Source organism: Ustilaginoidea virens, chromosome 1 (genome assembly GCF_000687475.1).
Source record: "Ustilaginoidea virens chromosome 1, complete sequence".
Taxonomy (NCBI): Eukaryota; Fungi; Ascomycota; class Sordariomycetes; order Hypocreales; family Clavicipitaceae; genus Ustilaginoidea; species Ustilaginoidea virens.
Window position 1 is genome coordinate 6,149,068 of NC_057316.1, and position 14,334 is coordinate 6,163,401.

Sequence of the window (14,334 nt, forward strand, 5' to 3'; positions counted from 1 at the left end):
GAAGCCACAGATGAAAACGCTGACCAAGTGTAGGATCGTGGCAAAGGGGGGCTGGGGCTGGGGCTGGGGGCTGGGGCTGGTCCGTCTTTTTAAATGCCATGGAGGCGGAGGCGCTACGTGTCACGGATGGGGCCATGGCACAGGCACAGGCACATGGAATCAACACAGTGCATACGGAGTACTCCTACTCCGTGCCGCATGCTGCATGTCAAGGATCCTGGTGGGCGCGGCGGGCAGCAGCACGGTAAGCAAGCACCCACCACTCACTCATCGCTCACTCGTCCGTCGACGCACGTCGGTGACCGGGCCCGCATTGGCGTTGATCTTGGTTTATTTTTGTCCCGCCAGTGATCGGAGCCATGCCATCTTTTCCGGATACATCGATATGCAGACTGGGGAAGCATGAAGCATTAGTCCGTACGGAGGCTAGGAATCCATTATGCATTGTGGGGTGGCCGCGCGAAATTTTTCCTCCTTTGCAACAACCAAAAGAGGAGGAGGAGAGGGAAACGGGAAACCCGGGTGGGTTGGTGGGGTCAACCCAAGCAAGCCGCGGACATGTTCACAGACGGAAGGAGAGCTCCAGCGCACATGCAGCCGTTGACACGACGCTTGTCGTCGAACATGAAGAAATTGAGGCAAGGCGGAGGGAGATGAGAGCACGGGATCCAAGTCTATTGCGGGAGCGCTTTCTGGCATGAATCGACACGCATGCATGCATTCAGTTGACCTTTTTGCGGGCCACACGAGTTTCTCTGTACTTTTTGCAATTTTTATGCTCCGTGCTGCGTGCTGCGTGCTCCGTGCTGCGTGCTCCGTGCTCCCTGCTCCGTGCTCCCTGCTCCCTGCTCCCTGCTCCGTAGGGGAATTTGCATGACGTGCAGTGTCTATCGTTCCGAATCCTATAATCCTATATCCATCTCCCCCCCCCCCTTCCCCCCCCCCTTATATCATACTCTGTATCCGATGCTGTTTCGGCACTGCTCCATGCCATTCAAACCTTTGTCCGTGATTCCGGCGCCCGTCGCGCCAACTGTTCATCGTCTTTACCGTGGGACAGCGCCGGAGATGATCAAGGGGCACAGATGGCTACAGTCCCCAGCTGAAAGCGATTCAAACAGTGGCCAACTGCAGCAATCCCTGTACCTGACTCCTTGTTGTCACCACCGACGGGGTCTGGTCTTTGCTACAGCGACACCCCGAGGCTTGCCTGCTGTTGCGCCAAACCCCCCCACCCGTCTTCTCTTCAGTCTCCTGTCCCTGGCCTGCCACTTCCGTGTCCCCACAGTACCTGACGTACATCCTTTGCTGATCACAAGATACGCGGCATTCGGGAAGAGAGTGTTTTCTTTTTTTTTTTTCTTTTTTTCCTTTTGTCCTTTTTTTTTTTTTTTCCTTGCAAAGCTGGTGCGTCTGTCTACCAGGTGATTATACCTAACGAGCACATGTATCCACTGGAGTCTTCACCAACCCACTTTGACCGCTTTTTCGGAAAGTTTTGCCACGAGCGGCCCTTTGTACCTACCCCGTTGGGATCTGCGCCCTCGAGCCACAAAGATCCCATCCCCCTCTCCCCCCCAGCCAATAGCGCCCATGTCAGTGACGAGCAGTAGCGCCACTGTGGCTGGAGCCACGCAATGGCTGTGGCTGATCCAGCGTGTCTGGACCCATCGAAGCGCTGCACGTTCAGCCAATGCGCTCTGTCCGGCCATATGTAGCTGCCACTTTGAAGGGTCACTGTGCGGCTCCAAGCTTCAAGCCGTGGCACAGATGTGTCAATTACATCCCAAGAAAATGTCTGGTCAAGCAGATAGGCAACGTGCTTCATCTTTCAGCGTCACCAGCGCACAACAGACACTATATTGGGGGGGGGGGAAAGGGAAAAAAAAAAAAAAAAAAACCCCTACCTAAGGACGGGCGGCCAACCGTCGTCCTCGTTCTTCCTTGCCTCTGCGACACGACGACCACACGACACCACACGACACCACAACGACACCACAACGACACCACACGAATGATGCACAATGTTCTTCTCACACGACTTATCCATCCACTGGACTTCTGATGTCTGACCTGCGTTGCGTACTGCGCAGATCGGGGAGCCCCCTCGCCCTAGCGCAACGCAGCATGACATATGACATTGACATGGATGCAAGCCAAGCCAAGGGCTTACTTGCCTTGCCTTGCCTTGCCGTCCTGCAAAGCCGCGAGCTCATCACAACCCATCCAGCCGGGAAGCCAGATCCCCAACCCCGCCCAAGTGGGCTTCGCGCTGCTTAGCGCCCCTTTCCGCATCGTGGAAATGGCCACGGCATCTTGGAATCCGCATGGACAAGTCGCCTGAGGCTGGTCCTGCCTGGCTCATTCCGGTCTCGCCAAGACGACTGACTTGCGGGTGGCCCCGCTGCAACGCCGGCTGCTTATTGGACCTTTTTTTTTTCTTTTTTTTTTTTTTTTTTGCGTTTAACTATTCTTTTGTCTTGCTGCGCACACACCCCGCCCTTTGCCCCTCCGTCAGATTTTCCAAAGCCGTCCGTCCGTCCGTCATGTGAGCCCCTCCTCGGGCAGCCTCACAAAGAAGCCGGTTGGCAAGGGGAAAAAGCGAACGGAAGAAAAAAAGAAGAAGAAGAAAACAAAACAAAAGTTCGATAATACCTCAGTCAAAGCCTCAAGTCACGAGCAGTTGCGCAAGAGCCAGAAAACATTGCCTCGATTTCATGTTGTCAAAAGCTACCGAGCTGCCGGGGCGTCAAGGTACTAAAACACCAAAAAAAAAAAAAAAAAAAAAAAAAAAAGAAAAGGCGACTTTGGCGGGAGCGGGGCGTGGCAGACGAGCGGGAAAAAAAAAAAAAAGGAAAAGGAAAAGGAAAAGGAAAAGGAAAAGCGGGGCACCCGAAAATCCTCGTGCGGAACTTACGACTTTGTGGCGGCTGGGCAAGCAGCTGCCCCTGGCGGAGATTGAGGCGGCTCGGCGAGCTCCCTCCGTGCTTGGCCCAGGAAAAGGGCGACAGGGGGGGGGGGGGGGGAGGGCCCCTTCTGCATCACGAAACGAAACGGGGGGATGTTACTTTGTTTGTTCTTTTTCCCGCGAGCACAAAAGGGACGCCGTCGCATTATCCATTTCTTCCTTCTTTTTGCTTGCTTTCTTTGGCTCCATCAGCAACCAACCCCGCTAAGGAAAGAGTCAGCAACCAACCCGCTAAGGAAAGAGGCGTGGGGCACGTAGCAAGAGGCGTGGTGGGTTTTGCGCCACCTGGTGGTGCCTGGTGCTCCCCAGCCACAACCCCCCTCCCCACAAAACGGACGCAAACGGGCCAGCCAATGACACGACACGGCTTTCCACGGAGCTCGCTCGTTGCTCCTGCGGGCAGCGGCGTCAGTACTCCGTAAGAGTTTTGATGTAAGAAATTAGAACGCCCATCCTGTGCAAAGGTGTAAGCCGATTTCCTCGACGTGTCGTGTCATGTCATGTGCGCGCTGCCGCTGCAAAATTGGCTTTCGTTGCTGTGCCCCCGCTCGCCGTCCCGCGCAAAAAGGGACTGCATTCGACGACAACGGCTAACGGAGTACTCCCTCCGTGGTTTCTCGGGAAGTCGGGACCCCCCCTGGTCCGCGAAGACGCCAACTTGCAAGTTGCAAGGGGCCCCGGCCTGTGGAAATAAGGCCAGCCGTGAGCAAACCCGGTTGCCGCGCCGGACCCCGGTCCAAGCACCTTGGCTGGTCCGTAGCGCCGGAACCCGCAGTCCGTTTCAACGTGCCATGTCTTCTACTTGAATCACGCCCAGAGTTCCAAGACTAGCTGGAGCTGAGTAGAAAGGGAAAGTTAAAAAAAAAAATTAAAAAAAAAAAAAAAAAAAAAAAAAAAAAAAAAAAACAGAAAAAGAGACTGAATTGTTGTCTGACTCGAGGCTCATCCGTCTCTTCACCCAGATTCACCCAGATTCACCCCCTTCTTCATCAGCATCACCCCTTCTTCATCAGCATCACCCCTTCTTCATCAGCATCACCCCTTCTTCATCAGCATCACCCCTTCTTCATCAGCATCACCCCTTCTTCATCAGCAGCACCAGCACCTGGGTAAGCGCCGCGACCCGCAGTTTCCCTTTTTCCTCCCCCCAGCCTCTCATGTGTGGCTGTGCTAGGCCGTCATGCCCACCTGCATAGATGGTTTGTCCAGACCGCGGTCCGTCTCTTCGCTCGGCCCAATCAGGAGCGCCGCACAAGAGTTCCCTTTGCCAATAATTTCCGGATCCGTAACGCCATCGCCACATCCCAAGGCCGATGAGGATGCGGATGCATTTTCGGTAGTTTTATGGGTGGTATGTATGAAATGCTGCGACCATGTGCCCCCGTCGTCTGTGCCCCTGCTCTGCTCTCTCTGCAGGACGAATGGAGCGAGGCGTGGCTGGTACGTGGCTGGCGACGTGGCTGGTGACGTGGCTTTTTCGCCCCCCGGAATTCGACCGCGACCTCGACCATGCTCGCGCAGCCAATCAGCCGTTCGTATTGCCTGCCTTCCAGAATGCATGCCAACGTCTCCTTTCTCCCTCTTCCTAGCCCACACCCATCGACTACTGCCCCTGTGTGATGGATTGATTGATCTTTGCGTCCTGTTGGCTGGGCAGAAATCCCCCAAGGACAGCCTGGCAAAGTATGAAGCATCATCATGTCGGACCTTGACCGCAAAAGAGCCCCAGACACCGTCGAACCCACCGACGCGGAGCCGTCAAAGTCCCAGCTTGTAATGTTCCTATTCCTCCGAAAACGCAGACGGCGACAAAAGTTTTGTCTCTCAAGTCGTCCGATTGTGTTGCCGAGTAGAACGCCGTCAAAAAAGGTCATGTCACCGAAGCGTCATCCCCGCCACACCAGAGTCAGTCACCACACGCACACGCACACATGCCAGGAACGATTCCCTCTGGCCTAGTTGCTGACGACTCCCAGTACCCTGGGCGGAGGAACATGGTGTCGCGTCCAATCGTCCATCGTCCCATCGAGAGCATCTTTTTTCTTGGCCCCGCTCCATGAGCATCAGTTCATGCAGCAAGTTTGCAGTCTAACGTGAAATAAAAGCTTCAAGTCCCGGGCCGAGTGGCCCGCGGCCCGCCGGATCCATGGATTTCTCTCGGGCCAAGATGCGAGCTGATTGTGGATCACGGCGATCAGTTTATGTAGCTGTTTGCCATCTGAGCCCCGACAGCCGGACGCGACAATGCGACGGTGACGGTGACCAGTGACCGACACCGTGACATGGATCGCGAGACGGCTGCCTACCCCCCACAATTGGGGGATCGACGGCCAAGTGTATCCAACCCCAGGCAACCAACCCCCATTGCTGCTAGCCCACCGTTTGCCATCTGTTGTTGACCTCGTTGTTTCCGGTGGCAGCGGATCGACTAACTGCGTGCGTCCCTTCACCATTGTGGCTTGCCAAGAATTATTCATTCATTGCCTTCCTCTTACCGCGCAATCCATCTTTGCCCCTTCCAAAGCAACGCTCCTCTTTGTTAGACTTGCTCAGCCAACCTTTGCGAAAAACATGGTGTCGAGTCTTGATAGCACCAGCTATAACTTTCTCTGCTTCGAGGCCTAGTTGAACAAGTTGACTCGCCAATTACCACTGTGACATTTGGTGTGACAGCATGTCTTTTCAGGTTTGGCCGCTGGAGTCTTGACTGCTGCTCCCATGAGTCAACTCCATGGCCGTAAAGCCGTCTCCATGGTTTTGCCTTTTGCCTTTGTTTCTGGGCAGCCCTCGTCATTCCTTGCGGTCTGGCGCAATCGTTGACCACCGTCACAGTCGTTCGGTTCTTTGGATATGTTTGATCCCCCGTCCGACTTCCATCCACTCCGGCAGACATGCGGAACTAGGGAACTGGAGCCATGGGCACGCTGTAGGCTGGTCTTCAAACACCACATGGAGCTTCACCGGAGCCGTATGATGCGCAATCCTCCAGGCAGTGCTGTTGATGTTTCAAAGCCCGACCATCTCGCCAGAAGCATGTCTCTGAATCGAGCGGCATCGATAAACGGGGCCGATGACGGCCCCAGTCATTGGTAGATTCGCCTTCCAGAATACGAGCCTATTCTCTGGTTCATCAAATTCTGGTAAACATAAGCTCGACAAGTATCCTTCTGACGTGACTTATTGCCTGCTAGCCACGACGTCTTTCAGAATTTCCCATCATCTGTGGCGCCATGCATGTGTACTCTGTTGCGTATCCGATGGTCTGCACCGAGAATAGAGTATGGGGGACGTGATATATTTCAGTGTAGGCCTGTTGTGCTGGTGTCGGTACCGGCACTTTGATGACCATCTTTGCCGAATTACTCTCCGACGCGTCACGTACTCGCAAGCAGAGGATCCAGAGCCGGGAAGCCCTACTCCGAAGCACAAGCACCCATCATAACGACGGGTGCTCTTTGCACGGCAACCAGACAAGTTGGATTCTCACACATCTGCCTCCCCGAACCCATTCTCTGGGCAGCACTTGTGGCGTTTGTATTCTGGGCTGCGGATGAGGCGGCAGACAGCAGCAGCCAGCAGCAGCTGATCAGAAGCGCGAAACCGTAGTGACCAAAGCGTGATTGTCGGATTCGTCTCTTTCGACGCCTCTTTGTAGTAGTAGCCAAGTAAAAAGTCCAAAGGGGGGACGGGAAAGAAGCAAGCAAGACGGCTAATTAATACGCCGCATAACGTTACCCATTTTACAACCAGTTACTCCGTTCATTGCCCCACAAAAAAGCCTTGATGAAACGCACCGATAGTTGGGGACATTGGCAAAAAAGTTGTCAATCGTGTCTTATAGGAATAGCCCGATGCGGGGGTCGAACCCGCAACCTTGAGATTTCGTGTACTCGTAAGAGTCTCACGCTCTACCGATTGAGCTAACCGGGCACCGAATCCTCGATGCGGATTGCTGGGAGGTGGGAGGCAATTTCGAAACATACAGCCTACGAGGAATTGTGAAGGGCTCCTTGTCCTCGGAACCTGCCAAAGCCGTTCGTTACTCCGGACTCGGTCCTGTTATGAACGAGATGTCGCAAGAAACGACAAGGCTTTTCGTATATACTGCATGATGAAAGACGTATTGTTATTTATACAGGTTACGTATGAACTCTTCTTTACAGTGCCCTGATGAACTCGCTTTCTTGGCATCTAGTCACCAAGTCTTCTAATTGACTGCACCTTCACTTTTCACCTTTACACAACGACATCAACGACCATGCTTACTCGAGAAGGCTTATGAATGAAAACGCTGGCTAGAGAGACTCGTGGCAATTTTGGAAGCCTGCACGGATACCCGGAGCGGTGGACACCAACACACCATCGCCAACAAAGAACTTCATCCACCACTTGGTGAGATTCCGTGGTTTCTTCATCCTATTCGTGCACACATAGGTGGTGGCCGTGTGATAAGAGGGTGTCCCTGTTCTCATCAGCTCCAACAGGACCCGATTTACCATCTATTGCGACTCGACATTGTTCACGTTTCAGCCTTTTCAAGAAATTTCCCTCTTGTTCGTATTCCCGCCAGCTGGGCAGCCAGACATCCGGTATATGCTCTCACACGACGTTTACGTCAAGCTGGTCAATCTGACTGCTCGACCTTTCATTTCCAAAAAAAAAAAAAAAAAGAAGAAGAAAAGAGAAAGGAGAGAAGACGAAAGAAGGAAAAGTAGAGAGCAGCGAGTTCCCTCGCTTCAAGCAGACGTCATGTTTGAATGCCAGAGTCTAAAAGCGGTCCAGCGCCGTAGCGCCTGATCAGTCCAACTAGTTCGCCTTCTCCGGGAACAACTTTGCACGACCCCCAAAGAGCTTTGTAATGTAGGTAGGTAGAGCCAGCCCTGATGCACCAAGTAACAATTTTTGTCCTTCATTTACACGCCCGCACTTGGCCCCGAGAGACTGGCATCACGTCGCTGTTTCGAGAGCCTCAAGCTCCTTCAACACAGCAGACTTTGTGTTGATCTTCTTCACCTGTGTATCTTCAAGCTTTTCTCCACCGGCCAGTCGCATCTCCAGATCCTCAATTGCACGAATCTTCTTTTGAAGGCTACGGACCTTCTTTGCATCGGCATGCTGGCCAGCGTCGGCAGCTTCCGGGGTGACGGTCGCTCCACCCTGATTTTGGTTGACGGGGTAGACCCTTTGGCCGTGTTGTTGAGTATGGCTTCGGCTTCGGTCTCCTCCGTTGTTCCGCGATCTACTTCGGTGATCTCGACCGTTGCTGTTAGCCGGGCCCCGCCTCTCGGGGCTTCCACCAGAGGCGTTGGCACGGTTGTCATACGGAGCAAGACTGGCGCCGCCGTTGGCCTCGCCCTCCAGGCGCCCTTCTTGGTTGTTCTTCTTGCCACGCTTCTTCTTGTTCTTCTTACCACCATCGTCACCGACCGTCTCGGCGCCTGGAACAGCTCGAGACGAGGCTGTTGACGCGTCAGCTGGATCGGCGCCGGGGACTGCTCGGCGAGGTCGACCGAAGCCGTTGTGACCGACATTTTGCGTGCCGTTACTGACAAAATGAGCAGCGCCGCCTTCGTCCTCCCGTTTGAAATGGAGGGGTGTGGCCAAGCCTCGAGCACCGGGTGGGCGATATGCTCCAGCAGGTTTGCTGGGCGTCTTGACGGTTCCCAGGTAGGCGGTAGCGGACTCGTGAGGCGACGGGACAGGATTGAGAGGATCTCCGGCAGCCACGTTCTCAGCGGCCGCGGGTCGCCACAACACGTTGTACAGCTCAACCATGTCTTCATTGTACATGATGGTGCCACCAACATGCCACAGCTTCACACCATTGTCTACGCGGAGACGAGGCGAGGTTGTCGCAGTCATGATGTACCGACTGTCAGGACTCCACTCACAGACGCTTGGATTGCCACTTTCGATGGTGCAGACCTTGCGATAGTCCTTTTGTAAATCGTAGACATCTATTTGGCCTGCCAAGTTTCCAAAGCCTGCCACAAGAACAAACCTGGCACTGGGGGAAAATGTGACGGTGTTGCGGGGCGCAAGCGGGAAGGAGTACTTGGCGACGGCACGGTCGTTGAATATGGTGGCCTTGGCTGGCATATACCCATAGACAACTCCGAATTCGCGCGAGTTGGACGACCAGGACACGTCGTGAATAGGGCCTTCTTTGTCGAGAGTGACACGTGCATCAAAGGTTCCGTTGGTGCTGAGCAGGTACAGAGTCGTTTCGCCATAGTAGCTCTTGCCAGACCTGTCGACGTCTGTCTGGGCCAGCACCAGCAGCGAGGATCCACGCTTATTCCACTTGAACTGAACCTTGTCGCCCTTGAAGAATGTCTTTTGCGAGATGGCATTCTGGAATAAGGGGACATTAAAGACTTTGACGACGGCGGGTTGGCCCTGACAAGGAAAACCGCGTTAGCGCGACATGCTCAGATCGGCAAAATATGCGGCGAGAGTGCCGTCACATCGGCCTACCTTTCTTTCGGGGACAAACACAGCCACGGCATGGTTTTGGCTTCCAGGGGCGAGGGCGAAATTAGCAGCCCCCTCGACTCTGAGCTTGTTCCAAACGGTGACCAGATCGTGGCTCTCGTAGAATTGGACCTCGTTGGTGACCAGGCGGGCGCAGTACTTCTCGTCGGCAGTGTACTGCAGGTTCCAGCTTCCCTGCTGCTTTTGGACAAAGCGCCCAATGGGTTGCTTGTCGCCACCTGCTACACCCTCTTCCACCGTCCGCCAGATTTTGAGGTTTTTCGTGGCGTCACCCCCCTCCTCCTTTCCAGGTCTCTCCCAGGTGATGACGAAGGTGCCCTGGGGCGAGAAACCCAGCTCGTACACGTTCAGGAGGGGTAGAACAAGGACGACATTGCCGCCAAAGGCGTCAATAACAGTTACCGCTTCCGGATTGGCCCAGCCGAAGAAGCGACCGCAGGGAGAGTAGGCGCTGCACCTAAGGTTCCCCTCGGGTTTGGTGAATCCAGCGAGAGGCTCGTAAACTGGAGCAGCGTCAAACACACCGATCGTCTTCTGGGTTCGATACGCGAACTGCAACGGGGATGCCATGGCTAGTCAAAGTCACAGAATCTCGGCAAAGTTGTGCCTGTGCAGTCGGTTTCAGTTGCTTGGTGGTAGAAATCTCCGTTCAAGGGCTCTCTTTCTGATGCGAGAAGGTGTTTTACTCTGCGTGCTTGAATATCGTAATGCTATGTCTTGCCTCCACGCGTTGGAAGGTATTTCTGGCTCTTGAAACTTTGCGAGGCTAGGCTGCAGTAGCACAATCGAGATCGACCGCAAGGCTTCGATACGTTGTTATCCTAGCAAGTCCAGGAGAAACAAGTCCAAGTGCCACTGATTGCGTCGGACGGAAGGATGGTGCCGATAGCAAGAACTTTAAGGGAAACAAGGCCTTTGTTCTTTGGGAGGTCGGGGCGGCGTCACAAGGATTCCAGCACCGGTATTGGCTTGGGAAGAAGCACAATGGGCCAAAAGACAAGGTCTATATGCAGGGTCCAGTAGCCTGAAATCGATTGTCAGCAAAAGCTGTGCCGGAGCCTGATGGATGGCGACGACCGACGGGTGCAAGTTGACGGGCAGCGAGCAAATCACCAGGGCGTCGGCAGAAGGCGGTGCGATTGCCGCAAGTCGAAATCAAGAATCAAAGAGGCTGAGAAGAACAAGCAGGAAGCAGCAGCAGAAGCAGCAGCAGCAGAAGAATAGAGTACAGGGACGAAATGGCAAGCACCCAGAGGGGCGGGAATTGGCGACGTCGGCGGCGATGCCGTTGTGCAGTCGGGCTGGGATGGGGGAAAACAGAAGCAAGAGAAGGGCGACGGACGGGATGTGTGGGCAAATGGTTCTTTTTTTCTCGTCTCTTTTTTTTTCCTCTTTTTTTTCCTCTTTTTTTTTCCTTTTTTTTTTTTTTTTTTTTTTTTTGCCCCCTCTTTCCCTTGTTTTTCTTCCCCACCAGGTAGGTCTCCATTCCATTCCAGTTCTACCATCTGGCCTGCATCTCCTGGCGCCAATCCGCATGCACCGCAGAACCCAGAACCTATCAATGTCAATACTTCCTGTTACCGACCAGACATTGACGTTACAGAGTTGATAATGCCAGCCGATCAAAGTCCCCTTTTTTGGACAGTTGGGCTCCCTTGTTGAACCCACCCGTATCAGATTTATCAACGATGCTGGAGGAAAATTGCAACCTAATCGCTAGTACGTACAGTACAGTGTACCAGGCACCAGACGTTCTCTAGTGCTAGCTTCTGGATGACTCCAGCACCTAGCAGGCCCAGGTTCACTCCAGGCCGCCCCCCACAGCCACCAGCTGTCATCGCTTGGTAGGTACCTAATTTATGCCAACTACATACATGTCATGTCAATACCAACCAGACACCACCAGGTTGGCCCCAGCCAGCAACTGAATACCAGCAACATCAATTCACGCCACATGCGGCAAGATGCCACGCTTTGTCCGACTCGGCCATGGGTCAGCAATGAAACCAGCTTAAATCGCACAGACTTGCAGGTTCAAGGCCCTTTCCTTCTCTGATCGATGTCAGCATACATGGTCACGACGCGCAGCGCAAACCTCAAGCACTTCCCCCTCGAATGTCCATCTCATCGGTTGAGACGGTTCGGATCATGGTTTGGTAAACATTGCCATTGAAGCAATGGGCAAGCGGTTGAGCACACCAAATCCTCATGTTGCTTTGGTGGTCTGCCTGCGTAGTTCTAGCTCTGTTCATGCGCCCTGCTTCTTGGATCCCATGCCATGTTCCTTCCACTCAGTAGGAGCGTGGCATGCCTCCACTAAACCCGCTGTCCTTTTCGCAACCATTCCTCTCCCGTTCATCAAGCTTCGCATCATCAATTTGACGCCTTTCCTCGGCCACGGTTATCTCGGCTTATTTCTCATCGACCCTTGAACGTTTCTTTCCACCCACCCTTCTCAAACAACCACAGCGCTTCGGTTGCGTACGCCCTGCTACCGCGGTGACCACCTTCTCCTGCCGCTGCCTCCATCAAGCTTTCCAATACTCTGCCTTTCTTTACAGCCGCCCAAATACCAGTCGCGATGGGGTCATTCTCTGTTTTCCCCCACTCACCTTGGCCAAGACGGAATAAGATCCTCCCAAGAGTTTGATAAGCCATGCATCTCTGCGCTGGGACGGCACTCCGGGCCAAGCGTGCCAGTTCTGCGACTGTATACCCAGCTGCTTCAGGCGCTTCTCCATGATGATGAAGTCCCTTGGTGGACGGGATGGAACGACTGACTCTAGGAGAGAGAAAACGCCCCCGAAAGTCGAATCGAAGAGCGGAAACAGATATCTCAGGATGAGGATAGTAGGGTGAGTCTTGGTCGGCAGGGCTGTCCGTACTCGGCACTGGAGCCATCCAAGCAAGTTTACTAGGGTCAGCGGGCAAATTCGGAAAGTATTTCTCGTGCAGAGCCGCCAGGAAGTTGGGATCTGAAGGATCCAGATCCGGGAGGTTCGGCGCCGCAGGGAAGTGGATAGATCTGGGCTGGTCAGTGATGGGAAACAGTTCCGGCGGAATCTGCGCTGGAGCCGAATCCTCGTCGTAATCGTCTACCGTCTTCGTATGTCCGGAGCCTCCACTGGTCGCCGCATTTATTCCCAGGGGCGTTTTCGGATGCGTAGACTCGGAAAGTCCTTGAACCGATTCCTGTGCCGACCGGGAAAGTGTGGATTGTGCTGGATTTGATTGCGGCGCGGAAGATTCTTGGGATTCTGGGGCTTCTCGGTCGGCGCCTTGCTGAGGATTATCGAAAGGCGAAGGCGATGGCTCGTCAATGTTTGCACGCTGGAGCAGTCGCTGTATCAAGGCGGGGTTGAAGCCAGTCATGATATCATCCTGGGCCTGGGCTATTTCTTGAGGAGTCATGCTGGCTAGTTTTTGCCTATTTTCTTGATCGATTCGCATTCTTTCCATGTCATCGAAGCCAGGAAACTGAGTTTGGCTTCTCCGAGCCCCAGGCGATGAATTTCCCCGTGACTGGTCTGAGGGCAACGCCGTGCCTTTGCCACCAGTCTCGGACCGCTGCTGCCTGAATGCGGACGTTCTCCATCGCTTCTTATGTTGCGGAAACCCTGTCGAGGTCAGAGGAGGGGTAGGAAACACGACGGGCTTTTTTTCCAGGGTATCCCTTTCCACGATATCACCTATGAGAAGCGTCGGGTCCATGATGCAGAGTTGGCAAATAGGTCAGTCAGTATCCACGGGGTTTGGCGTTGTCGAAGTCGAGGGCTGACAAAGCAGCAGCGCGTGGGGCTGATTAAATTTTTTGTGGCACCTCGTACGGAGCCTTACGTACCTTACGGAGTACCCACGTTGGGTCGGTCGTAGGTCGTGTGGGGGCAGCCCCGCCTGATGGCTTTGCCAAATACAGGAACAGTACTCCGTAGGTAGATTACTACATCTCCAGATATGACACAAGTGCCTAGTAGGAGGTAAATAAATACCTTAGGAACCTAACCTATACCTGGCCAGATACGTCCGATGAAGAGCAAACTCAAGCACTTGCTTATTCCTTCAATTCTTGCCTCGTATGCTTTCCTCTCTCACGGGAGCTGAATTTCAACCAGGACTCATCTGTTGGTGTACCCATGTCTCCACGTTGGACCAAAGCGGCAAGGACCTTTAGATGCGAGGTAGGTTGCACCAAAGTGACGCCCTGAGCGGCATTCCCTTGATCTGTAAGAAACCGCCCAAATCATGAACTGATGCGATGGCGCAGATGAACACTCACTCGCTCCATCGTCAAACTGTGCGATGGGACGCTATGTTCACCTCGGGCTGGCAAGCAAACACCAGCCAACAAGCACCGCCACGCCATTGACACCCCTATCAGCACTGTTGCTGCTCATGACTTCCATTTGCTCGACCCGACCGTTCCAGATCAAATGCCAGCTCGCTTTTGGCTACCCAAGGGACCATACCCTGCGTACTGTACTCGAGTGCTCGGGGGCCCGCTAGTGCCAATGTTTCTTTTGCTGCAGTCACACGAGGTCTACAACAGGTATCTGTGCTGTCTGGTGTCTTATCAGGCTGGGGCCGACGAGTGGGTACCGTCAAGGTCAGTACATGTAACATTCCTGGTACATATCAATGTTTACGTACCGCTATAGGCAGACAATGCCAGCGGGCGCGGCGCGGGCTGAAGTTCTGGTGACTGCGGTGCATTTTCAGCACCCGGGCACTACTTCGTACTGTATACATCAATTACTCCGTGACTGAGCTGAGCAGCTCTCTCAAAAGTCGCTGCCATTGTTATGCAACAAAAACAGGCACAGGCCACATCTCAGACCTATTTTTAAAATTTGCAACCTGGCTAGAGCTTGACG

General features: G+C 53.9%; 2 protein-coding genes across 2 annotated transcripts; both read right to left on the reverse strand.

The window, feature by feature from the left end:
• Positions 1-7,915: 7,915 nt before the first annotated feature.
• Positions 7,916-10,033, reverse strand: UV8b_01412 (uncharacterized protein; the record flags this gene model as incomplete). Its single annotated transcript, XM_043138910.1, has 2 exons — positions 7,916-9,367; positions 9,446-10,033. The coding sequence occupies 2 exons, from the start codon at positions 10,031-10,033 to the stop codon at positions 7,916-7,918; spliced, it is 2,040 nt and encodes a 679-aa protein (XP_042994844.1).
• A 1,678-nt stretch (positions 10,034-11,711) lies between these two features.
• On the reverse strand, positions 11,712-13,174 carry UV8b_01413 (uncharacterized protein; the record flags this gene model as incomplete). The annotated part of the gene is made up of 2 exons (XM_043138911.1): positions 11,712-11,779; positions 11,890-13,174. The coding sequence occupies 2 exons, from the start codon at positions 13,172-13,174 to the stop codon at positions 11,712-11,714; spliced, it is 1,353 nt and encodes a 450-aa protein (XP_042994845.1).
• Positions 13,175-14,334: the final 1,160 nt, after the last annotated feature.